A 27117-nucleotide genomic window follows, 5' to 3' on the forward strand; every position below is an offset into this window, starting at 1 on the left:
GGATCAAGCACATTCGCGATGAAGTGCAGAGGATCCGAAAAGATCTCAGTGAGACGTGTGCTAAGAGACTCTACAAGACTGTACTTTTCTTTATTTTTACTTCGTGGTCCGTCTTAATCTCTTTGTTAGGAGACGCTTTAGTTCTGCGAATAAAGGAATAAGAAGAGAGAGAATGTTCTCACTGGTGTTAAGTGAATGTCGCGGGGAGCTCGTGGTCTTTGCTATGCAGGTGCACGCATAGACAGTAAAAGAAATGGACACAGCGACCCCATTGGAACTCAATTGAGACAAGTGAAGCCCATTTTTAACGTTTTTTAGCACTTCCGTTTCTGACGCGCAGACTCAAACGAAGCTTGACGACATCAGCAACCTGTCTGACAGATGTAAATCTTCTAGTAGCTGTGTGTGCGTTAATCTTGCAGAGACGGCGAGCTTGAGCAGGGAGTTCTTTGGCGTGAGTGAGCAGGAGTAAGTTTTCTGATTAATTATTTTGTATAGTATTTTAAAATGTAACGCCAGTACGCCATATTAAGTTAATTGCCTGCGAGCTTCTCCTCCTGTCTGTACGGTAATGGGACAGAGAGACGAGTGGTTATGACGCAATCGTTAGCCTATTTTTTACAAAAACTGTTTATACGGGGCCATAATGTAACATAGAATGTAATGGAGCCCTTTATACATTGTCGTGTATCTTTAGAAATAAATAATGGACAAACGTAGTCTTTAAACGCCTCAGATGTAAAGTTATTCGCTGTCAAAGTGACGCCAAAATTAATGGGAGTCAATGGGAATGCTAACGCAAGTGAAGTTCTGCTAAAAGATGGCAGCCCCCACCCGACTTCAACTTCCGGTCGAGTTCCTTGCCCCCTGGGTGCACGTGCAGGTCGCGGTTTCTGTTTGCGTCATCACAACATTTCGGCCGTGTTGTTTATTAAATTGTATGAAAATACAGATGTTTAGATTACAATTCAGGTTTATTTTTTATTATTTTTTACAAAATATAAATTTAAAAATGTCTCAATACATATAGCCCAGTGACTGCAGAAAAAAAGTTAACCATGGATTCATAAATTTGCAATAGGCAATTATTTCATTTTATTGAAATATTTTAATGAAAGTAAAAAAAAAATGTTTAAACCTTTTTGAATATTTAAATATATCTAAATATTCTTTTGGATGCAATATAGAAGTCACTTTAATTATAATATTCAGTCCCTACATGAAAAGAGAGTCAGTGGTCCGCTGCGAGAGGAAAGTGGCTCTCTGGCTGCGAAAAGTGGGTCTCCGGCTGTCCTTGGCTTAGGAAAGTGAGTTGATCGCTGCGTGAGGAAAGTGAATCGTTCGCTCAACTTCGCTGCTTGAGGAAAGTGAATCGTTTGCTGAGGAAAGTGAGTCGCTCGCTGGGTGAGGAAAGTGAGTCGTTCGCTGCGTGACTCGTGAGGAAAGTGAGTCGCTCGCTGGGTGAGGAAAGTGAGTCGCTCGCTGGGTGAGGAAAGTGAGTCGCTCGCTGGGTGAGGAAAGTGAGTCGCTCGCTGGGTGAGGAAAGTGAGTCGCTCGCTGGGTGAGGAAAGTGAATCGTTCGCTCAACTTCGCTGCTTGAGGAAAGTGAATCGTTCGCTGAGGAAAATGAGTCGCTCACTGGGTGAGGAAAGTGAGTCGTTCGCTGTGTGACTCGTGAGGAAAGTGAATCGTTCGCTGAGGAAAGTGAGTCGCTCGCTGGGTGAGGAAAGTGAGTCGTTCGCTGCGTGACTCGTGAGGAAAGTGAGTCGCTCGCTGCGCAAAGTGGGTCGCTGGCTGTGTGAGGTAAGTGAGTCGTTAGCTGAGGAAAGTGAGTCGTTCGCTGATTGGCTTATAAGTAAACAATCCCCCACGTGGGGTGCATTCTTGTGATTGGCTAAAACAAGGGAGATATCTGATTGGTTGCAGATCATTCCCTGTTTAAAAAAAGGCATTTGTGTGTCGAGCCAAGTCAAGGGAGTCTCAAAATTCACACACAAATGCAGTGAAGTTCACAGACCGCAAGCAGTTTGTAAATCAAGATATATGTGTGTGTGCATCAGAAATACATTTCTGAATCTTGTCCTTTGCATTTGTGAATCTTGAGTGCATTTGTAAATGTTGTTTGCATTTCTAAATTGTGTGTGTATTTCTGAATTTTGTGTGCATTTCTGAATTTTGTATGCATTTGTGAATCTTCTGTGCTTTTTAAATTTTGTGTGTGCATTTGTGAATTTTGTGCGCATTTGTGTATCCTGTGTGTGTATTTATGAATTATGTGTGTGCATGTATGAATCCTATGTGTGCATATGTGACTGTAGTGTGTGCATTTATCTTTATTGAGACTCTTCTGGCTCCATATGAACCCATGTCTCCGATTAGAGGCGGACGCACTAACAAGGAGGCAGAGATATTTGAAGCAGTTTTACTCACCGCCTGCGGTTCCAACACACGATCGTGACCCTTTTTCATTGGTATTGCATCACCCTTAAGAAATAAACGATACGCAAATCCGGCGTCAAACTGGGCATTGTTTGTAAAACAAGCATCTTCGAAATGCAGGGAACAAACAAAAACACTTGCACAACTCAGTCGATGCTCTGTAAAAATAAACTCCATCCACTGGTCCCTTAATGCTGTTTTTTTTGGTAATCTGTGCAGGGTTGTCTTGCCCTGGCAACCAAAAAAACACTTCTTTTGTGACATTTCGCGACGCTCTCGCTCTGATCAGTGAACGTCTGTTGTGCTCTCAGTGCTCTGCTATACGGGAGCGCGCGCTCTTCCGGCAGACGTGCCCCAGGACCCATATAAGGAAATTCCGCTCCATCTAACATCACACAGAGCCATACTCGAAAAAATCTTTCCGAAACTTGTGACAAACCGGAAGGAGTATTTTTGGAACAGAAATACTCCTTCAAACATACAACTTAATTTTTGAAACTTTGTCCATGTTTAGCATGGGAATCCAACTCTTTAACAGTGTAAAAAACTCAGTATGCATGAAATAGCATTTCACCCCCCCCCCCCCCCTTAAATGCGTGGAATCAAGTAAAATTAATTCCAAACCGATTTTACAAATGTCCAGCAATACTGTCTCTGACCACAGGAGGGCGGAAGTGTACAACTGAAAAATTAGACCTGTGGCGCTGTTCAAAATACAAACATCAATATATTTAAATTTAAATATAACTCAGTTTATAGATTTATTTTAATTATACTACAGTATTTACAAACAAAGATATGTTAATACTATTATATATAAAGAATAATACATTTTACTATAATATGGTTCAAAAACACTATTTACTAAAAATTACTATAGCATTTTTTTCATGTGGATTCCTACCGCAAATATTTTTGATTAGTAATATGCATTGCTAATAACTTCATGTAGACAACTTTGAATAAGATTTTACCAACATTAAGATTTTTTTTTTTTTTGCACCTTCAGATTCCAGATATTCAAACAGTAGTATCTCTGTCAAATATTGTCCGATCCTAACAAACCATACATCAATGGAAAGCTAATTTATTCAAATTAATAATAATAATAATAATAATAATAATAACCTTGTGACTGGTTTTATGGTCCAGGATTACAGATACCCCAAATATTCATGATGTTACTCTGCAAAAATCGAGTCTAATTCCTAACGGTAAAAAAAAAAAAAAAAAAAGGCTTAAGCATTTTATGTGTTCTGCTTGATCAATAAATACTGAAAACAATATGGTAACTTTAGCATTAATTATTGCGTTCGTTTTCACTGACAACGTTCATGTTGCATGATCTACTGAATGTCACTTCACTTACTGTTTCACAAGCACTGAAAGCGGTAGCTGTATGATTCGTTTGACAAAAGTATCAAACTGTGAAATGTTATTATGAATTTAAAGACAGTAAAAATATACATGTGTCCATTAAGACAAATGAAAGGTTGTTAAATCTCAGCTGTCACTAATGTCAACCTGGATATGAGGCGAGAGGACGCCGCAATGCTGTTGATGTACAGTGGGTTGTAGTAGTTAATGATGTCCGCTAGAGGGCACCGAAACCCAGTTAATTTGTTCCATATTTCTTTCAAAGTTATGAATGGGACAAAATATTTCGCACAGGCTGCACAGCTGGTGTTTTCTTAAAGGATCTGTGCAAATAAAATAAATATACTCACATTTATCCCACTTAAAACCCTTATTACCTTCTTTGATGAGTTAACTGAATGTTCATGCAAACACGGGCGTCTGAGTATAAAGGACACGGTTTAAAAGTCATTTTAAGGCTAAAATAATTTATTTCTGTTTTTTTTTTGTGTGTTGCGTTTCTTCGTGGTAACTTTAACTGTTGTGACTACTCGATTTTTTCTTGTGCATTAAATGCGTGGAATCAAGTAAAATTAATTCCAAACCGATTTTACAAATGTCCAGCAATACTGTCTCTGACCACAGGAGGGCGGAAGTGTACAACTGAAAAATTAGACCTGTGGCGCTGTTTAAAATACAAACATCATATATTTAAATTTAAATATAACTCAATTTATATTTATTATAATAAATTTACAAAATATTTATATAAAAAATAATTATATAAATTTACAAAATATTTCGCACAGGCTGCACAGCTGGTGTTTTCTTAAAGGATCTGTGTAAATAAAATAAATATACTCACATTTATCCCACTTAAAACCCTTATTACCTTCTCTGATGAGTTAACTGAATGTTCATGCAAACACCGGCGTCTGAGTATAAAGGACACGGTTTAAAAGTCATTTTAAGGCTAGAATAATTTATTTCATTTTTGTGTGTGTGTGTGTGTGTGTGTTGCGTTTCTTCGTGGTATTTTTAACTGTTGTGACTACTCGATTATTTCTTGTGAATTGAACGCGTGGAATCAAGTAGAAATTAATTCAAAACGGATTTTACAAATGTCCAGTGTTACAACCCATTGTTTTGCATCTTGTCATTTTGTCTCCTTTTTTTGTATTTGAAAGTGTTTTGTCCAGCTAGGATGCTGATTGGCTCCTAAAGGTTAATGACTGGCCCATCTAGATTAGTGCATTCAATCTTAGGCACACCTTAAAAGCCCTGATGTCACTTCCTTTCTCCAGTGCAGTGCGGAGTAGAGAGAGAGAGAATTGTTGTTTTTTGGCTGTTTGGTCTCTGTTGAACTTTGATACTATTTTTTTGTAAGTAGGAACTGATTGGTATTTTGACTCTATTGCTTATGATGTGTATTTGTATTCTCCTTGTAACTCTGTTTGCCTGATCTTGTAAATAATTGTATATCATTGTAAATCTAGAGGGTTGGGAGAAAGTAAGGAGTTTGACGCCATTTTGTTTATTGTAACCTTTTGATCTCTGTTTTTTGGTTAGGGAGTTAGGTTAAAATATTGTACTTTTATTTTGTTTAGGGTATAAGAAAGAGGTCTTAAACTACAGAAGTTTTGTTTATTATTTTGGCCTGGTCAACTCCTGAAGAATATTCCCCATTTACTTATTTTGTTGGTTGTATTTTTGTTTGGCTCAATTAAAAACCCTCTAAAGAATCCCCGTTTTCTCCCTTCTCTTTTTATGTTATGCCTTTACCCCTAGACGGGCGTAACACCAGCAATACTGTCTCTGACCACAGGAGGGCGGAAGTGTACAACTGAAAAAATAGACCTGTGGCGCTGTTCAAAATACAAACATAAATATCAATATATTTCAATTAAAAAATAACTAAATTTATAGTAGTAGTTGTTGTTTTTTTTAACCGCTTACAAACCAAATTCGCAAAACCATACACTAATTCTGGTTTGGACTGTTTAATAAAACACTTTTTGCAAAAAAACACAACACATTCACACAGTTCTCTGTGTAACACTCAAAAATCTATCAGGAATTCATATTATGGCAAAGAAGGCAAAAAAAAAAGGCAAAGTTTTGAAAATGTGTGTAAGCAGTTGAAATACACTGCAAACTTCCACGGGACCCTCAATATGTCTTACATTTAAATTAAATAGTTATATTTTAAACCCTTATGTAGAATTTAATAACAATCTTTTTTTACAATTATTTTTAAATGAAATTCAAAACAGTTTGTCAAAAATATTACATGTAAAATAGTTAAATTTGCAATAATTTAAGTTATACTATTAAATTAATTATTTTATATGCAATTTCTGTACCTCCTTTTATCTGAAATATAACTCGTTAGCTTTAACAAAAAAAACCTTGTTGCAATTTTGAGGCATATATTTTGGATATTTTTTCTGTCTGTCCCTATGATTTGTTTAGAGCTGTGGTTTTGATATGTAAAGGAGCCAGAGGCAATCATGCACAGCTAAGTTAAGCCCATAAGTCTTTATTAAAATTAGCAATAATATGGAAATAAAAGATTTAAATACACACACACACACACACACACACACACACACACACAGAGTGGATGTTCAATGGTTCAACCCAGCTCTCAATGGAGGGCAAGAGAGGTAAAACCTGGGAAAGACAAGAAAAGAGTTTACACATTCTTGCATTATCATGGTTGTGTTATTATTTTCGGACCAATAGTGGTCAAGGTTTACCTCGGTGCTGTTTCTTGTAGTGCCAGTATGCAGCAGAAAGAGTCACAACAAGGCCGATAAAGAACAAAGAGCAACCCACAGCTAACTTTATGATTCTGGTATCGAGAGAGGTCGAGTCTGAGCGTGAGAAAAGATGAGAGGAAGACAGTCAACCAGTGACAAAGACACACACAACATGTTCAACAGTACATGCACATCAATACAGCAACAGCGCAAGAAAAACACCCGGGTATCATGACTCCATGCATTTCACAAGCTGGAAACTTCTTCAGTAATTCCAGCAGGATGACAGAAGAACTAGTATTTCATGAACACAAACATATACAGAAGCAGAAGAAGAAGTGGCTTTGTATTTGCTGACAGAAAAGAGGAAGTGAAACTTTGGACTGGACCACATTTGTTGGGTAATGGACAGAGTACCTTGTCACTTCCAGTGTTATATAATATTTATTGCCAATATTATTTATTTGCTTTTTTAATTAATAGTAATTAGTCTTAATTTTTCTTTTCATTTAATTTTTAGGTAATTTTGTTATGCGCCAGACCCCATTTATCAGTTGTGGACAATTACACTGTCATTTTAATATTATTTATATATTATTATAGTTATTCATATTTTTAAATGGCATCCATGCTTCTATTTTAAATTTTTTGTTTGATTTTTAGTTAATTTAGTAAATTTTTTGTAATTTTGTTTAGCACCAGACCACATTTGTGGGTCATTAACAAAATACCTGCACAGTTCAAGCATCATTTTAATATTATTCATATAGTATTATTGCTTAAATATAGTATTATATTATTATTTTTTCATATTTTGTATCATAATTCATTCTTTTAAATTGCCCTTTATTTTTATATATAATATATTTTATTTTAATTTTAGCTACATTTTAGTGTATTATTTGAGTTACTCTCCAGGGGGATGCTGTACACTGCTGCTGGCTGAGGAGAGACCCCCACATCATTATAAAGTGCTTTGAGTATGCAGCAATACACAATGATATTTTTTATTTTTCATTATTAGCCATTTTATTATTTCTTTGACGGTTCCAGTACTAATTAAATAATGTGGTATTTTCATTCATATTTTCATTAATATTTATTCTTATTATTCATAATAATAATTAATTAATTAATTAATAGTTTTTATTTTTGTATTTCAATTTAGTTAATATTTTAGTTATGTTTGGCACCAGACCACATTACCGTATTACAAAAAAAGTTATTTTAATATTATTTATATACTATAATTATAGTTTTCATGCATAATTTTAATTAGCTTTTATTAATTATTTTCACATTTTTAGTCACTCTGTTATGCACCATCTGTTGAGTCACGGATACAACTTCCCTTCAAGAGTTATTTTAACATTATTTATATTCAGTTTTAGTTTTGCACAATAATTAGCCTTTAATTTTTTATTTTCAGTCATTTTAATTTTTAGTGATTTGGGGCTAATTTTTGTTCGTTTTTATAAATATTACAATTACATTTTTATTTCTGTTTAAGTTTTAAGTTTTGAATGTAATATTTATATTTTAATTTATTACAGCTTTATTTAAATAAATAAAAAAAGTTATTGTAAAAATTTAATTAATAGCTTTATTGATCAGTAATAACCCTGGTCAGTTCTTCTGCAGGAGTCATCAGTCATATACGATCATCTGCACAATGACAGTGGTGAGCTGCATCAGTCATCTAATGAGAGTGTGTGTGTGTGTGTGTGTGTGTGTGTCTCACCCCACAGACAGACGAGGGGCTCCTCCAGAGCGCTGTGCTCCACTCTGCAGCTCACTGAGACTCCTCTGTGCAGCACCAGCTCCAGGTACGAGTGCATCTGGTAGCTCCAGTCACCGTTATCCATGAGTTCAGTAGAGACCACGTCTCCAGTGACCTCTGACCCGTCCAGCAGCCAGGTGATGTTGATGGCCTGGGGGTAGAAATCATACGCATGGCACTCCAGCGTGGTCAGCTGACCGTAACGAGCTTTACTATTGGAGCGTACACTAACAACGGGGGGCACTGGTGAGAAGATGAAAGAAATGAGAAGGAAATCCATCAAATTTAACTGATGCATCTCTTCAATCAATTCAGACTCTCTTACAACTCAAAAAGGCATCTTTTATACTCCGGCTCAATAAACTCAGGTAATGTGAGGAGTTGAGGTTGCTTACCTTTTCTCTTTTCACTTTTGATATAAAGTCTGGCATTAGCTCTGCATATTGTTTCCAGCTCCTCCTTCCGCTGTTTCATCTTCCAGCTCTGATTGTTGAAATGCTCAGCACTTCTGATCCCAAGCTCATCGTAACCAACGTACTTCCCCAACCTCGAGTCATAGCTGCACAGAAGCTTTTGGTTGAAGACCAGCTTCACTGTGTAGACCATGTCAGACAAATCTTCTCTGATAAACTCACATTCATCGATGTCCTGGAACACATAAACATCTGAAGGGAACAGAGAGTTACTCACAGAAAGGTCAGCATGTGCCAGTTAAGATGCACTCTTGAGTGTTCAATATGACATAGAAGACCATTCCTGGTTCCTTTCAGTAAATGGAAAAGAACATTAATAATTTAATGAATCTTCTTCCATTGTAAACAACCTTTTGTGGATTGGAAAGGTCCATGAATGTTAAATGGGTCATGAACTAAGGAACGCCACAGCTGACTTAATTAGAAATAAATAAAAAAGAAATTAACAAAGGAAAATCAATTGAAAATAAATAAATATACAAAGAAAAGTAAAAAAGCAAAAATAAATAATTATTTATAATTTTATTTTTTTCCACAGTTATTTATTTATAATTGTATTTTTACATTTATGTATTTATTTCTATCTACATATATTCATTTATTTCTACATTTATTTATAAATGTATTGATTTTCACATATATATACTTCTAGATTTATTTACTACATTTATATATACATTTATGTATTTCTACATTAATTTCTCTGTAGGTGTAATGAGGAGAGCATGTTCTCAGGAATAGCAATGGAGTCAGAGGAGATGGGAAAGCTTTGTATCCTGAAACATGTTTACAGTTGTTCTCTGTCGCTTTGGTACATTTCTCAAATCATCCTTGAGATTTGCAAAACAGTAAGTTCATTTCTCAAAACAACTCGTACAGATATTAAAACACCATGGATTACCTGCAAAAGCTGTATGTTGGATATTGATTGAAAGAAACTGGATAGAATTCCCAGTTACACTTTTACTAGCGGTCTGACCCAAAAGATAATTATAATTTAAAAAAAACTTCACAATGTCATTGTGATAAAAGGAAAAAGAAATATGGGCACAAAGATGAAAATAAGTCCATTGTCAGAATGTGTAACTCTTGTGTTGTCCTCTGTCTATACAGTGTAAGCTTTTCAACTGAAGATTCATGAGATGAACCTTTGAGCTACTTCAGAGAAATGGTTTATCATTGGTTTATCATCTACATTCTCTTCATTAGTCAAGATTCACTTGCACAATTCATGCCAAATTGACAAAGTGTCTAATAATAATGTGTAAAAATAAAAATAAAAAGTGTGCTTAGCAGTTTATGACATTTAGATTAACCATTTTGCATTTAATGACTTATACGATGAACTAAAGACTATGTTTTGAGGGGTGAGACTATTGCACAGAAAACTATATAATACATTTTGAGCGACATGACATTAGCAACTGATAATGTAGGAAACCGCAGATAAATGGTAAATGGACTGCATTTATATAGCACTTTCAACAGACCACATGGCCATCTTCCGGTTTGTAGACAACCTACATGAACCACTGAGCCACTGCCGCCCCATAAATGTGTGTAATCAATTGCATGAATGTACAAAAGAAATCTCAAATTGTTCAAAAGAATGAGAAACTGGTTTTATGATGTGTATAAGTGACTAGATGATGTGGAGGTTTTAGAAGTAGTTTTGAGAATTTCATTTCTGATTTGAGAAATGCACCAAAGTGACTGAAAAAAACCTTAATATTTGTGACTGACACCAGTGATTGTACAGTGAAGATGTGTTCACTGTCAAATATCATTCAGCAAGCATTCATTCTAGAATCATGTCAAATATTTGTTTTGATTACAAGAAAAAAACAAGAAAAAATTGTGCTTGTGGTGATTTATTTCATTCATAAGTTAACACTGCAAATGAACTGGTTACGTTTTTTTCTGCAGTCAAGGAAAGTATGGCTTAAATTTTGTCAGTGATCTCTGTCATTTTAAAGATTATCAAGAATGTTTTTTTTCGATCTGCAGTCTAATAACATTTATTAAATTAGCCTATAGTTTAGACTACAGGCTAATTTAATTATTTCTTAACTTTTTACTTCTTAACATTAGTTCTGAAGAATTTTTAATCAACTTCATAATAAAAAGGCTAGGCTAATGGATTTGTGTCATAAGAAATATCCACCTTCAATACCACGACTTAGGTGCCCTTGAGCAAGGCATCGAACCCCCAACTGCTCCCCGGGCGCCGCAGCATAAATGGCTGCCCACTGCTCCGGGTGTGTGCTCACAGTGTGTGTGTGTGTGTGTTCACTGCTCTGTGTGTGTGCATTTCGGATGGGTTAAATATAGGTAACAAACATAATTCATACCCTAGCTATTCTATTAAATGAAATTTTCAATAAAAAAATTTTTTTAAACCACAAATCACGAATATGACTGAATACAATTATTTCTGCAATAAGCTGCTTATCATTGCTCTTTTGTTGATTCTGATTGCTTCCATAGTCCTCATCTGTAAGACGCTTTGGATAAAGCACCTGATAAAAGACTAAATGTAAATGCAGAGAGGAGCACACACCTGACTGAGTGAGTCTACACACGTCCCGACTGAACAACACTGAGAACAACACGATGCTTTCAGCTACTGAAACGCTGAGGTTTGCTTTACTTTTGGTTTGTGTTTTCCTCTTATGCTGGTGTTCCTAATAACATAAATAAGTGTCTTGAATATGTTTTGCCTTAAGACCGATGCTTCTCTTTCTTTTTGGAATTATTGCTTGAGAAGACAAGATATTTAGTTCCCTTAATCATAACATTTCATCTTCATTATTTTTAAACGTTTAGTCAAACAATTATATATTATCTCATGTATATCTAATATCAGGGCTTAAAAATAAATTGGTTTTAAGTAGAAACAATTACATTTCCTGCGTTACAGGTTAGAACTTTCAATGTATCATTATTTTAAATGAAAATGTTGTTTTATAGAATAGTTAGGGTATTCATTATGTTATATTACTTATGACCAGGGCTGTCGAAACTGCCGTAGCCCCCCAGAGTTTAGATCAAACACACAAAGCATGTTTTCGATTGAGCCTGAATGACTTGATTAGCTGGATCTGGAGTGTTTATTCAGGACTGGGGCTAAACTCTGCTGGGCTGTGACCCTCCAGGAATTGAGTTCGACACCCGTGCTTATGATGAAAATTCATTAGTCCAGTGCTTCCCAAACCTGTCCTGGAGGACCCCTGTCCTGCACCTTTTGTATGCCTCCCGAATCAGACACACCCCATTTATTCTTGTAGTCTCTACTGACCAGCTGGAGAGAGGGATCAGGTTTGTTAGATAAGGGAGACATACATAAGGTGCAGGACAGGTTTGGGAAGCACTGGATTTATTATGAAGTTGATTTTAAATTCTTCATAAAGAAGTAAAAAATTAAATAAAAAATTAAATTAGCCTGTATTCTGATATACAGCCTAATATTTTAACTTTTATTAGATAGCATATCTGAAAAAAAAAATCTTTGAAATGAGAGAGATCATTGAAATAATTTAGGCTACACTTTGTGTAACACTTTGTGCAGTTGTAACTTATGAATTAATTGAAAAACAAGAAATAAATCACAACAAGTGTCTGTGATAAAAAAAAAAAAAGTGACAATTTCAAAATAAATGAAAGATATTTGACACTGAACACATCTCCACTGTACAGCTGCATACACTCACTGGTGTCAGTCACAAACATGTTTAAGATACAACGCATGGCGTGTGTGTTTCACTAGCTCCGTTAATAAATAAATGTGGAAAAAATAAAAAAGGAAATAAACTTTAAATTAAATATTTTAGATTTTTTTTACATATATATATATATATATATATATATATATATATATATATATATATATATATATATATATATATATATATACACATATCTTTGTACATTTATTTATTTCTAATTTAGTCAGATGTGGCATTCCATAATGAACTGCTTCTGTTTTTTATTCCTTTACAGTTTTCTAAGGTCCACTCATGATGTTATCAAGATGTAAACATATAATCCAATTATTTCAGGCCAGAAGATTCCAGAAATCAGCAATTTGTCATTTTACTTATCCGGATTGAGGTTTTAGAAAGATCAAACAGGAATGTGCATTTAACAAACCATAAGAAACAGCTCAAATGTATTTGATCCTATGGTTAGTCACCATGAAATGGCCAGACTGGCCCTACAAGTCAGTCCTGTTTTTAAATAATATCACAGAACTAAACTCACCTTTAGACGAGACACAACAAAAAACAAAGCCCACCAAGACCAGTCCAAGTCCGAGTGTCCTCATCTCTGTTGTTCTTCAAGTGCTGTTCGAGGAGAGAGTGTAGTAATCAGTCTGAATAATGAGAGCATTTATATGCTTCGCTGCTTGTGGAAGCTTCCTCGTGATTTAGAAACAATCACGCAGATACCAGGAACAAAAAGTACAATGACTGTATACACTCTTTCAACAATTTTTTTTTTCTTTACTAAAACACATTTCAAAAATAAGATCTTGTTCTTAAACATCTTTTCACACCACTACCATTTAAACATTTTTTATAATAAATTAAAATACAAATCAAAGAGCATTAAGTGTGAATTAACTAAATTACACAATAGTTAACAGCTCAGTTTGACAACCCAATGAACTAACTTACTCTCTATACTCTCTGACCTAAATAACACAAACCAATCTATACGTACATTTATGTTACCCAAATATAACACTTACCTCTCAGCACAACACACCACTGTGTGGGGAAGTGTCATCGAGATGAATGGGAATGCTAGCAGGCTAACAGATGTTAATGCTAACAGGATTAATTGACATACTGACGATATTCAGCGGACAACAAAAACATCTACTGCCACCTTCTGATGTAGCTCAAGATAATATCCTGATCGGTGTTATGCATTTTTACATGTTTAATACATAAATAATTTATAATTTATGTTTTAATTTATCCTGTCAAACGATTAATTGCATCCAAAATAAAAGTTTTTGTTTACATAATACAGGTGTATACTGTGTATATTTACTATATACAAACACATGCATGTATATATTTTAAGAAAAAAAATTGTATATATTAAATAAATTTATATATTATATAAAATATAAAAATATGAATATATAATTGAATATTTTCAAAATATATACTGTATGTGTGTTTATACATAATATACACAGTACATAATGTAAACAAAAACTTTAATTTTGTACGCAAAAATATTTTGACTGCACTGAATTTAATATATACATGCATAAAATCCCTTTAATATATATAAATAAAAAATAATGTCTTATATCCATACATTACAGCCATTTTAAGTTATTTCATTGTCTATATAGTTTTATTAAAGTAATTAGCTGAGATAATTTATATATATATATATATATATATATATATATATATATATTTATATTTATATATTGTTTAAAGTAGCAATTTTATTTTCATGGGTTAAACTAAATATAATATGCCAAGATGCAATAAATATTCCACTGAAAACCATATAGAAATGAGATCATGAAATAGCTTGCACCTGAAATAATAACACACTGAGCCACAAGTTTGTTTTAAGGACATCTCACCCTTTTTATTAACGTGACATTTTTCAGATGAGAATAATGATCGCATGAAGCATCGGTTGAGATGATGCTTACAGCTTGAGGTTTCATTTCGTGGTTATGTTTTGCTGTTGTCTTCTTAAAAAAAAAAAACACACACAATGTGCCGTGGAAAAAACAGCCACAATACTAAAGAGAAGAGCTGAAGATAGTAGAAAACAAAGAAAACAAATTATGCAGGAAACAGAAATCAGGTCATATTGACAGATGCAAGCTGCGAAGTCATGAAACTTACATATGTAAAAATTTTGAAAGATAAAATAAAAATATTACAAACTTCAGGTATTTGTTGTGTTATGAAACTGAAACTATATTTCCAAGGATTTAATTTCTAAATATAAGGGTAATTCTGTTAAAACCATAAACTGTGCATTACAACAAAACCAGAAACTCAAAAAACAAGATTTACAAACCATATTCATATCAACACCTAATCAAGCAGCTGTGCACCTCTCAAAGTGCATCTAAGACTCTGTTACGCTCTAGAAATCGTGACCAAAACCACATGAACATAGAAATAATTTATGCATCCACAAATAAACCGAATACCCATGTTGCCCAGCTAATTTCAAAGAGCAAGATTCTGCATGTTTGTATTTAAAACACTGGAGGATTTGAATGCATTCAGTTGACCACAGGGAATAAAGCAGGCTGGATGGAAAGTTATCAGATTCAAGTTTAAACACGCCACTAAAGCCAACAGCTCGCCCCACTGGACAGAGACGGGTGACCTTTCTCCCTGTTCTCATAACTTCTGGTTGTACAGATGCCGTTTGAACAGGTAGAGCTTCGTTTTTTCAGATCCATGTATGTGCGCAGTGTGTAAAGAGGAAACCACGGGATTCAACGGCACACATCACACACACTCATGCACACAAAAGTGACAGCAGCTTCCACTCCAAGCCTTTTGTTTTCTTTAGCCTTTTGACAAACTACTAAAGAGTCAAACGAAGACCAACAAAATATTCACAAAAGAAAAAGTCAGATTTCGTTTTCTTCCCTAACAGGGAATAGCTTAAAATTCTTCTTTATAAAAGAAAAATAGATATTTATATATCTTTGTACATGTATATACACAAAGTAAAGAAGGATGGACTAACAGAAAGGTCTGTCAGTTCCTTCTCAGTCCAACATTTCCCAGAATTCTCTCTGACCTGCTTTTACACATCTAAAGAGAAACACTGCTCTTCTTTAAACATAATTTCATTAGTTACTGTTATCAAGAGCAGAACGCTATTCTATTCTGGGCTGGAGTGCATGTTTTATTTGATGTCCGTTCTTTCAGTCTGAGTCTGAGTCACTGGTGTCAGAGGAGGAGGAAGAGGAGGATGAAGAGGAGGAGTCTGAGCTGGAGCTGCTGGCGCTGAGACGAGACGCCACGGCTTGAGCCTCCATCCCGGTGGGCTTCTCCACTGAGACAGAAACAGAAACGTGTTATTCAGTTAGTCTCCATTAACCCGACTCTGAATCAGCGGTGATCATTTAGAAGCATTTCGGTCCCTACCTTTGGTTTTCTGTGGTTTCTTGGCAGAGTTGAGCTGTCCGCTGACGTCCTGCAGTCGTCTCTCCAGCTCTCTCTTCTTCTCCAGAGCCAGTTCCTCACGGGATTTCCCTGCAGTTCCTTTGACAGACACTGGAGAACACAAGAAGCACATTCAGTCTTGACAGCATGATATAAGATGCACAATATGTGTTAATCAGTCAAGAGAGTTTCTACCTATACGAGCGTGACAGTAAAGATATTTAGATTGCCTTTTATTCTTTCAAATATTTATTTGAATATATATTATTTGTTTTTTGAAATAAACTTTTATTCATAGGAGAATTTCCAAAAAACATTAAACAGCAAAACGGTTTTCAGCATTGTTGATATTGTCATCAAATCAGTTAATTAATAAGATTTCTGAAGGATCATGTGACACTGAATACTGGAGTTATAATGCTGAAAATACACAGGAATAAGTTACATTTAAAAATATATTAAAATTGAGAAGTTATTTTTTTTAAATTGCAATAATATTTCACTATAGTATTGTTTATACACTATTTTTGATCAACATGAGTTTCTTTCAGAAACTTTTTTTTTAAATCTTATAAACCTCAAATATTTAAACAGTAGTGTATTTTTCTATTTTCTTCCTCTTAGCATGTATTTATTTAACCTTGTACATATATTGATACATGAGTCACTTCAGCGATAACTCTTTCTGACATCAGTGGAGGAATGAAAGAACAGCTTTGTGTTCGTTCACAGGAAGAGTAAAGGGCAGATTACTCTCTACCTGTAAAGAGTGCTGAATAAAACCAGGAAAGGTGGGGCTAACACAATGCATTATGGGTTAAAGTCTAGTATCAGATTCCCATTAGCTGCTCAAGAATCTCCTTTTCTCAGGAAACTCTTATCGTTTTAAGCAAATCAACTGCACATATATAAAAATGGTCTGAATTAGGGATGTTCAGCTTTTTTTCCGTATAAATAACATAATATGCCAATTAATCCATCTAATTAATCACATTAATTTCAGCTAAGAAACCACCCCCCAAAAGATCAGATTCATTCAAACATTCAATTAATTCAGAAACTAATTAACATTTGAATGGATTTTTTCTTCCATGTTTACATTGCTCCAAATTATAAATATAATTAAGTAATCAATCTATGAAATTAATAAATAATTCCCTATGGATAAATGGTCAACCCTGGTCTGAACCCTCTCTTAATGCTCTCACCGCTAGGTTTCCGTGGTTTCTTGCGTAAGCACATCATGACGTAGTTCTCCAGCTCACGAAGCGTGGACGGCTTGAGCGTCTCGAAGTCGATCTCGATCTCCTCGGGGTTGGTGTCACGCAGCGAGGGCTCTCGTGATTGGATGATGTGAACGACGCGGCCCAGTTTCTCGCCCGGCAGCCGGTTGATGTCCAGACTGAGCTGCCGCTTCTCATCGTAGCTCATGGGGCTGGTCTCCTCTTCCTCCTCAGAGTCGTAGTGTGGCGTGAGACCTCCTTGGCTCATTTGAGAGTTAAAAGAAGGGGCTTGAGATTTCTTTGAGGACCTAGAGAAAAAAAACAAAAAAAAAGGACAAGTTAATGTTTTGTTGACATTGGGGTTTAAATGAGTTATACAGAATCAGTGTTTGAGACATACTTGCTCTTGCTGCTCTTCTTGTTGGAGGTCTTCTTGCTCTGAGTGGAGCTCGCTGCTTTGCTGTTACTCCTGCTCTTTGGCGTCTTGGAGAGTTTTGGTGTTTTGGGTGGCCGGATGAGGGCATCGTCCTCCATCATACTCCTGGCCCGCTTGTGTTTCTCCAGCTTCTTCTTTTTCTTCTTGTCTTTCTTTTCTTTCTTCTTCTTGGGCTTGATGATGGGTGTAGAGGACAGCGCGGCCAGCTGCTCGTGCACCGCTCTCAACTGCAGACAAGCGAGTGAGTGAGTCACTGTGTTCTTTCTAAACCCACGCTCACTGCAGCTCACAGTAATGTGTGACTATGTCAAATCTGTCAGTGGTGGTTTAGCAGACTTTGCTGGAAAAGTTCAGTCGCTACCTGTGTACACACCTGTTCCTGAAGCTGGGCCAAGCGATTCGCTCGCTCCTCCTCACTGTCGGAGCTCGGGCTGCTCTCGCTCTCACTCTCGCTGCTCACATCGCTCTCTGATGATGACGAGGAAGAGGAGGAGGAAGAGGAGGAGTGACCGCCCAGGCCACCGCCCAGAGACGCAGGGGGATGGGACACCAGGGGCTCGTCTGGCATCTTGGCGAAGCGGAACTCAAAGACATCCTGAAACAGAGAGAAGACATTATTAATATTCAGCTTTTGAATGGGTTATCAAGGGAAGCTACACAGTTAATCATATATTTCAACTGTTCTCTCAATTAAACTTAATAAAGCACATTGGCCAGCTGGTTAATTAATTATCCTGATTTTTTTTTTCTTTAGACAATTCGGTTATCTTGCATTGGTAACAAACTAACTTACCAGATGTCAAGAGTTTAAATCCTCCAATCAGAGCTTTGATTCCCTTAAAGAGTAAAGTGTTTTACTAAACCTTCCCAACCTGGAAACCATGCACGTATTTTCACGCTAAAAAAAGAGCAGGTGGTCTGAATAATCAACAAGCAAATATTTTGACGTTTACTGATTACCGATTAAGTCTTAATAAGGTCCGTTTGTTCCTTGTTGAGGTCACTTAAGCTATGCATCTAAATTTGCATTAGAAACCTGCTTAGTGATAACTTTTTTATGATTGTGATTAATTAATTCACATAGGCACCCTCTGTGGTACAATACAAAGTCTTTTCTGTTATTTTAATAGAAAAAAAATAATTCTGAATTAATAGACAGGGTAGATGGATAAGCATGTGAGTGAAAGTCTGCAGTATTTAAAATGGCACACAATGTAAGGGTTCAAAATCACAAGGTAATGAGTAATTACTCTTGATTTGCATGAAATTATTGGCCAGTTGTCTTATTTCACAAAGCTTTTACCAGTTTTCATAATGCTGGGAGTGTTGAAGTGTATTATAAATATAATAAATAAGAAAACTAAATGAAGTCAAATAAAATCCACCACATGATGTGATGATTTATGTGGAACTGCAAAGACTTTTACATTTCTTTTAATTTAAGTGCAAGCATCTGTACCTGTAATTTCCGAGCCATGGCCACCACATCGTGATCCGGGGGATTGTACTTGTAACAGTTGGAGAACATTAGCCTGATGTCAGCAGCAAACTGCAACGCATCCCTGTACTCACGATGATCCATTTTCCTCTACAAGATAGAGCAAATCATCAGGTCTGAACATGCACATGGTTTCATATTATCATGTAACACATCTAAACATCTTTGTACACACCTTAACTGTGCTTAGATCCATGGGATACTTGATGATATCATGATAGTCGTGCAGTCCCAGTGAGGAAGCGTCCACTGGCTTGTAGAAGGGCCAGGCGTAGGCCGCGTGCTTCTTGGACAGCAGCTCTTTGAGAATCGTGCTGCAGTACCGAAGCTGCTGGCTCATCTTCCCGCGCCGCACCGGCTGATGTTGGTTCTGGGAGTCGGGCAAGTCTTTTCGTGGTGGTTTGATGGGCCTTCCACTGCCACCTCGTCTTGCCGGTACTTTGTCTCCAACCATGCCTCCACCAAGGCCCATGCCCAGGCCCAGGGACAGGCTCTGATTGGGGTCGCCACCCAGAGCGGAGAGGGTGAGCAGAGAGTCACCTCCGCCCATGCTGAGACCCATTCCTCCTACACCCATAGTGAGCGGCATACCTGTGGTGGTGGGGGTGGTCGTGTCTGCCTTGCGCTTGACACCCTTTTTCTATAAAAAAAAAAAAAACAATGGAGAAGAATGAGCTAAACTGTATGTTGGCATTCCAACTAGGTTATGCAGCATATAAAAACTGATATGCATAAACAGATGTGATTAGGAAAGAGGTGAAGTTACCTTTGCAGTTGGTTGGGTCGGAGGTAGGCCCATCAGTGCAGGGGTGCTGTGTAAAGTGGGAAGCAAAGTCTTGGTTATAAGCGTCTGCGGTGGAGTGGAGAAGACAGAGTCTGGGGTGTCTGGAGTGGGAGGAGAATAGGCCAACAGGGACACGGAAGATATCGCAGGGACCTGATGAGCTGTCGTGAATCCACCTGAGACTAAAAAAAAAAAATTAAGAAATGAGTGAGCATGAAAACAAACAAACAGGCAAACATCAACACCAGTAGAATTTTATGCAAAACATTTGAAGTTGCTCAAATAGAGAACGTGTAAAAAGAGCAATTAGTTGAGGGCAGACAAACAGCTAATAAACACCAGGATCAATTAAATTTTAATGCAAATCAATTGTAATTAATCATTTTTTTAATTATAATTTCAAACAAGTGATAATTGAATTCAAATTGAATTTCATATAAGTAATAGGTGATAAATTTACATTTTACAAATACAACATTTAAACAATTAATACATTCATATATTTTAATATCTGAAAATTGCTAATTTTTTACATCTGAATATACTATTATTTTATATAGTTAGGTTTATTGTTAAATAGTTTCTGTTCTTTAAATTATTTTGTTTTACATTTTTCAAATTACAAATTAATTCCAAAAGTTACAAAAATTAAATTCCAAAAGGATATTTATATATTTAAAATTTTATTTTACTTAGTCATGTTAACTATTTACATAATTACATTACAATTCATATAATATTATAAATTAAATAATTACATTAAATAAATACCTATAATTAAATAAAATGCATAATGTATTTATAAGAATATATATATACACACACACACACACACACAGTAAATGTTATAAATGTTATTTTCGGGTAGCTATAGAAACCATGACCACGGAAATCCTGTCAACTGCTGTCTTTATCAGTTTATCACTTTATCATCTGTTTTCCCTCCAGTCTTACTTGATTTATGGCCTTTTTGAGGTTTGCCCTGTTTGCCCCTCGGGACAGGGGCGGGAATCTCTTCCTCCTCTTGGGGCATCTGTGCAACCTTCTGCAGGAAAGCCTTCTCCAGAGACTGAGCCATTAGGACGATGTCATCTGTTGGCTGTAATAAACAGACGACTGTGAGATCACATGGTATTTCTAGATGATACCACTGATGCAAGTAATTACTCCATAATAGGTTGTATTATGACAAAATAAATCAAGCTCTGAGAACTGTTTGAGCGCTTCCAGAACATTTCACCTAAACATAGACTTACTGACTGACCTTGTTGTAGATGTAGCAGTTGGTAAACATGGTGTTGAAATCCTGCAAGCACTCGCTGCCGCTGCGGTAATAATTGTTTTCAAGTCTTCTCTTGATAGTCCCCATATCCATGGGCTGTTTAATGATTTTGTAATAATCCTGCATGAGACAATACAAGCCATTATTAAGTCAGAAAAACACACGGTTGAGTTTAGACCCATAACTCGTGGTATTATATGCCATCTTGTTTAATATTTGAACACAGAGTCTAATAACAAGTCCCCGAATCTTACAGGCAGGTTGAGTTTGGTAGCGTCCACCGGCTCATGGAAAGGCCAGGCGAAGTGATGCCTCCAAAGCGTCTTCTGCAAAGCCTTCTGGAGGAACTGCAGTTGGTTGGTCATGCGGCCCTGTCGAGCGGGGTCCTGAACAGGGGGTTGAGGGGGTCCAGATTGAGGCATCTGGGGCAGAACAGGTCCCTCAAACCCCTCGTACAGCAGCGACGGCTTGCGGATGCGTTTGCCGGGAGTGGAGATGCTCTGCTCCATCATGATGACCCCCTGCATGCCGTCGCCCCCGCCCAGAGAGCTATGGAGAACAGGAAGATGAGAGTGAGTCATGGAGATAATAAACTAATTATCTAACTATACATAGAAACAGAACAATGAAAAACATTGTGACTGAATGAAATGAAACATGCATTAAAAATGTAAAGTCAACATTATCACAGTAGACTCGTCATGACTCAAACTCTGACTAAATAGCACATATTGCTTATGTGGACCACGCATGAAGACACAACTGCAGCTTCAGCAGTTTATCCTTCCGGGCATGGGTGAGTTATGCTGGTACACATTCCACACCCATTAACCACTGTCCTGCGGAAAACTGGGGGCGGGGCTTTAAACAGACCTATTAACCCAGATCAGGTCATATGTGTGTTTATCTGAGGAATTAGCCAATGAGATTTGAATGATGAATCAATTATTGCCATCCTTTGGAAAAATTTAATTATTCACCCTAAGGTTTTCTCTCTAAACCGTTAATAAATATAACAATTTTAATTGATCCTTCAAAAAAAAAAAAAAAAAAGATATAATAATAATAATATATATATATATATATATATATATATATATACCGTTTAACTTCTCTAAAGTATTATCAAATTTAAACTGCTTTTATATACATAATTTACTTCAGATATTAATTCATAATTGCAAATAAGGTTCGGAACTTTATAATATCATTATTTAAAAAATATACAATATACAACAAGTATATAGGATTGTATGACATTTAACACTTTAGGTGTTTAATAACTTTAGGTTTCGGACACTTTTTTATATATACTTATATATATATATAAACTGAACCGAACTTCCTCACTAAGACTTACCTTCTGAAGCCTAATCGTTGAACACTTTAAAGGGAACTTGTTGGTAGCATCCAATTTATTACATGTGCATCCTCTTGGGATTCATTCAGTGTATATTGGGATTGCACAGATGATGCAACATTTATAAAGCCATTGCAGCTGTTACTTGATTTTAATAACAAAAACTGCAGAGACAAAACACTTTAAGTGGGTGTTCACTCATTCTGCAGAGATGTTGCACTAATGCCTTCCAGTCAGTGTCTGTAAGTGAAGGTTTTCATACCTGCCCCAGTATGGACTGAGTGTCATTTAACAAACTAAAGAATACTAATGCAGACAGCCTGCTTCTAGAGAAGTCATCTTAGTAAATACATATCGATCAACTCAATTCACATTTGTAAACTTACAATTTTGGGTCAAGTTAATGTAAGCGCATTAAGCAAAATTTCTAAAACTTGGAGTTAAATGTTTAATTTAAACCGTGCTAAATGATACAAAAAACACAAAGTGTTCACATTTGAAAACTTTTATTTTCAGTCAAATTAAATGTTGGCATACAAACAATGTTTGGAAAAAAATAAAAACAAATGATAGGTCTAATTATTCTGTCCCATCTAGTGCATGCTTGTCAAGAGGGGGGCAGATGGCAGGCTTCATGCGGTTCCTTTAACTATTTGAGTTGCTAAGCAACCAAAAGCGAAACAACCCCACAAATGATTGTTGTGCCATTAGATTTTAGTAATCACTGGAGCTCGACACTAAAATGAGTCGTGATGTGATCAAAGAGGCTCGAGCACAGAGATGCGGCCTCCACGCGTGGAAAATGTTGACAGAAGTCCACGTGTTGCGAGGCGGAAGCGCAATAATAGACGAGTTTCAGAATGACTAAAACCTTTGGCGAAACTAAAATCGGTCAACAATATATATATATATATATAAAGTTATTAGAACAATCACAACATTAAACCAAAAGCAAAAATAACACCCGATGCTGATATATAATCACTAGTTTTTGAAGTCAAGGCACCGCCTTGCGAACTAAATATGTAAATTAAATATTATCTAAATTAACGTTAAATCGTATTGAACCATCGATCTAATCCCACAACCCCGGTATCATAATCTACCGGAAAAACTCACATGGTCAAGATAAGACATCAGCGGAAGAACGGATCAATGCACCACAATTTTATTAATGTATCAGAACACACTTTTGAGTCCCCAATCACATGGGTCTATTTTTTAATAATAAAGTCAGCAATCACTGCTTTGAATTAAAATGTTGAATGCTAGAAAACACTACTAGATGCTGGTCGCTGTTAGCATTAGTTAGCCAACCAAGCTAATTTCCCGTTCGCACCCCAGCACTCCACGCGAAACGACCCACGAACACTTATACAACTCAGTCGAGTCTCGTGTGAAAAATAGGTTTTGTATTGCTCCACCTCGACAGCCTTTAACGTGGACAGAACATTTGTAAATAAACTATCTGCCCGTTTCATGGAGCGAAAACGCGCCCAGCTGCACGTTAAAACTCAAGACTTTAAAAACTTGGAAGACTAACTTAACATTGAAAAATAGTCTCTCCGACATCATTATCATTGGAAAGTCTAAGTCAACGCAGTCTTAATACTCCAGTCTTTCATCTGATGTTATAGCGACAGTTCGCAAGTGATTAAAAGAAAATAATTCCGAGCGATGCCAAATTATGACAATGTTCCAACAACATTTTCGTTCACAGAACAAGTGCAATGTCATTTACTCCAACCGGTACCTGTCAAAGGGCGGGCAAATAGCCGTCTCCATCGGGATGGATCCGTACTCTGTTTATAAACCGGTTTCGCTTGCGGAACGGAGTTTCTTGACCCTGTTTTCCCGACTTCCTCTATTCTCCTGCTCAGAGCTACAATGAAATGGCGACGTAGAGGCTCCGCCCGTCTTTTTATAAACCCATCGACGGCTCCATTGGCTCATGGAACGCCAAACGTACACGCCTACGCGAATTATATTGGTCGCTCTAGCTGTCAATCAAATATGCTGCGCCCACGTATCCCCCGGCGACCGATTTGTGGATTTAAACCAGATTATTTCACAAAAAACACTTGCCTAAGCAATGCCACTACCATAGACATGAGACAAACGGTCAGTCAAACATTTCGGCGAATAATTCAAAACACTCAAAGACGCGGTAACTTTTCCAGAAATGCTGCGTTTCTCAACAGTTCTGTGTTACGTCAACAGACTTCGCTGATTGGCTGCTCAGAACTAAGGCGCGCTCATCTAGAACAGATTGGAGACACGCCATTGGCCCGGCCGATCAGTCACGCGTAACAGACAAATGCGGCACGCACACATACCGCTCCCCTCGGCTTACAGCCCGCTCCTCATCCACTGCCTGAAAATTACAAAAATACCACATAAAATCCCCAACATCTAAACTAGGCAACCTCGTGATGTAAAATAGGAAGTAGAACGAAAGTAAAACAGCAAATCCGAGGCCTAAAATAAACAAAAACAATGCTACGTCTCAGTAAAAACTTGACCCAGTGTAAGAAAACACCTAACGTTAGCAAACTCAGACTCTCAAGCAAACAAAAAAGCCGATGCCCTTTCTCTGTGTAGATCCAACATGGCCTTCAAGGAGTGTCCTTCATAAATGACGCAGCAACTTCGGTTTTTCAAACGACGACACGTAGTTTTAAAGACAATTACCGCAAATATAGGTTTAAACTCTGTTAAATTGATCCAAAGTTACGTAAACATTCGAATTACTTTAAAAAGTTACACAAAACTTTGAAAAAAAGACACTAACGCGATTAGGCCAGATTCGAGCTCTAACTACCAAAGCCAAAATCATCTACAACACCGAAAATACGTATAATTTCCCTCAAATGTGTGTTTGTTATAATAAAAAGGCCATCAGTACTAACAAATCGCGTCGAGGTTTTCAAATAAGCCATAATACTTTTTTTAGAGGACACTAGAAATACACAAATTAAGACTTTCTTCCAGAAGCCATTAACCAATGTTAAAGTATATTAAAACGATACGATAACCTGTATTTTTAAACGATTTTTAAGTGTAAACCCTAACAACGGGTTTTAGTCAAATATCCTTCCGCCCATCCCCCATGACAAGGTTACATATTTGAAACAATGTCACAGATTGTGGGAAACAAAATACGCTAAACCGGTCAAATTGTTCGTTATCTATAAATTATTTAAACCAAAATGCCTGATTTGAATTATTAACAATGTTTTACAACAACTGAATTTTGTTTTCTAAAAATAAATCTAAATCTTCTAACATATACCTCTATCCAGATTAAGTGAATTGAAAATAAAAAGGAAAAGCATATATGTCGAATTCCTCAATGTTTGGGTAAATTCCTGATTTTCTTCTTGTCTTCGGCCACGTTTCTTTATTCAACACATTTCCCTCAAACATGTCCGACTTCTTCTTCCTCTTCATTGGATCAAAGTGGGGGCAGGGAGAGTCACGTGACACACCAGTACTCGCGTGGCTTCAACTGGTTTTAAGCAGGAAAATCCGAGAACAAGTCTTCTTTTTAGTATACGTTGAATACGAAAGCATTCCTTAGCGATTAAATACGCGATATTTAAAAAATCCATAAACTTTAAACTAGTAATTAGTCAGTAACGTTGATAAATCCAGAACAAAGAAGACATGGCTGTCGTTGTCGCACCATGATTGGATAGAGTCGGTCACGTGTCCCGCGAACCATTGCGCCATGGCAAAACATTAAACCGGGATATTTTTGCACCGAGATTATCTCCTTGGATGATATAATCCGATTCCATTCGATCCCTTTCCAAATGCTCTGAATAAAATAATTCCGTTTAGAAAACCTCCTGGCAAAAAGTTTATTAGGAGCACGAAAAATCCACGTAATCAATAGCTTTCATCTCCCTTGAATGGAATCCTCTCTGCGCATGCGCAGTTTCACTCGACTCCCTTCCACACGAAACCCCACAGAAGGCTCTTTGAGCTAAAACTGGAAACTGTGTGTTCTGTGACTAATTTATTTTGTCTGATTAAAAAGTATAGCTACATTGAAACTGGAAATAAGTTTTAGTAATAACTAAAGCAAACATGTACTTAAATTAAATTGATGTATTTAGCAGACGCTTTTATCCAAAGCGACTTACATTGCATTCTGGCTAACAATTTCCTGCTATCATGTGTTCCCTGGGAAAGAAGCAAAATATCTGCTGGATACATTATCCAAGTTATATATTTTTTACAACAGGGCACAGATAGGCTAATTATCATTTTAACTGATTTATAAAACCAATACAATCTACCATAGAAAGAGAGAGAGAGAGAGAGAGAGAGAGAATGTGAATTCTTCATACTGTGGTTCTCAAAAATGACTTCTGTAGGTTTACCTTTTAATAACACATTTAAATATTACCAGATAGTTCTTTGACTATGTTGTCTTACATCTAACAACAACAGCATGACAAATGGGAAAGTACTGTAGCCTGGCCTGTCACTCATGTCCCACACAAGTGAGCACAGACAGCACTAACCCAGTCTGACTCAGCATCAC

At 36.5% G+C, this 27117-nt stretch overlaps 2 protein-coding genes across 5 annotated transcripts; both read right to left on the minus strand.

Moving 5' to 3' along the window:
* Positions 1 to 6251: 6251 nt before the first annotated feature.
* Positions 6252 to 13673, minus strand: LOC113119912 (SLA class II histocompatibility antigen, DQ haplotype D beta chain). Of its 2 annotated transcripts, XM_026289644.1 has the most exons (7): positions 13561 to 13673; positions 13071 to 13153; positions 9028 to 9100; positions 8733 to 8896; positions 8299 to 8580; positions 6555 to 6671; positions 6252 to 6468 (listed from the first exon to the last, which is right to left on the minus strand). In XM_026289644.1, exons 2-7 carry the CDS (start codon positions 13132 to 13134, stop codon positions 6443 to 6445), a joined length of 726 nt encoding a protein of 241 aa, XP_026145429.1. In that variant the 5' UTR covers positions 13135 to 13153; positions 13561 to 13673; the 3' UTR covers positions 6252 to 6442. The 2 variants fall into 2 exon arrangements, with proteins under 2 accessions (XP_026145429.1, XP_026145428.1); XM_026289643.1 differs by lacking the exon at positions 9028 to 9100 and having other exon boundaries at positions 6261 to 6468; positions 8733 to 9002.
* Positions 13674 to 14403: 730 nt separating this feature from the next.
* LOC113119914 (bromodomain-containing protein 2-like) lies at positions 14404 to 26498 on the minus strand. 3 transcript variants are annotated; one of them, XM_026289647.1, is made up of 12 exons: positions 25858 to 26498; positions 21460 to 21754; positions 21188 to 21325; positions 20878 to 21022; positions 19906 to 20105; positions 19315 to 19779; positions 19101 to 19229; positions 18003 to 18236; positions 17606 to 17868; positions 17191 to 17513; positions 15965 to 16093; positions 14404 to 15872 (listed from the first exon to the last, which is right to left on the minus strand). In XM_026289647.1, the coding sequence occupies exons 2-12, from the start codon at positions 21730 to 21732 to the stop codon at positions 15742 to 15744; spliced, it is 2430 nt and encodes an 809-aa protein (XP_026145432.1). In that variant the 5' UTR covers positions 21733 to 21754; positions 25858 to 26498; the 3' UTR covers positions 14404 to 15741. The 3 variants fall into 3 exon arrangements, with proteins under 3 accessions (XP_026145432.1, XP_026145431.1, XP_026145430.1); XM_026289646.1 differs by having other exon boundaries at positions 18015 to 18236; positions 24319 to 26495; XM_026289645.1 differs by lacking the exon at positions 25858 to 26498 and adding an exon at positions 24319 to 24350.
* Positions 26499 to 27117: the final 619 nt, after the last annotated feature.

This window comes from Carassius auratus, chromosome 19, assembly GCF_003368295.1.
Source record: "Carassius auratus strain Wakin chromosome 19, ASM336829v1, whole genome shotgun sequence".
Classification (NCBI taxonomy): Eukaryota; Metazoa; Chordata; class Actinopteri; order Cypriniformes; family Cyprinidae; genus Carassius; species Carassius auratus.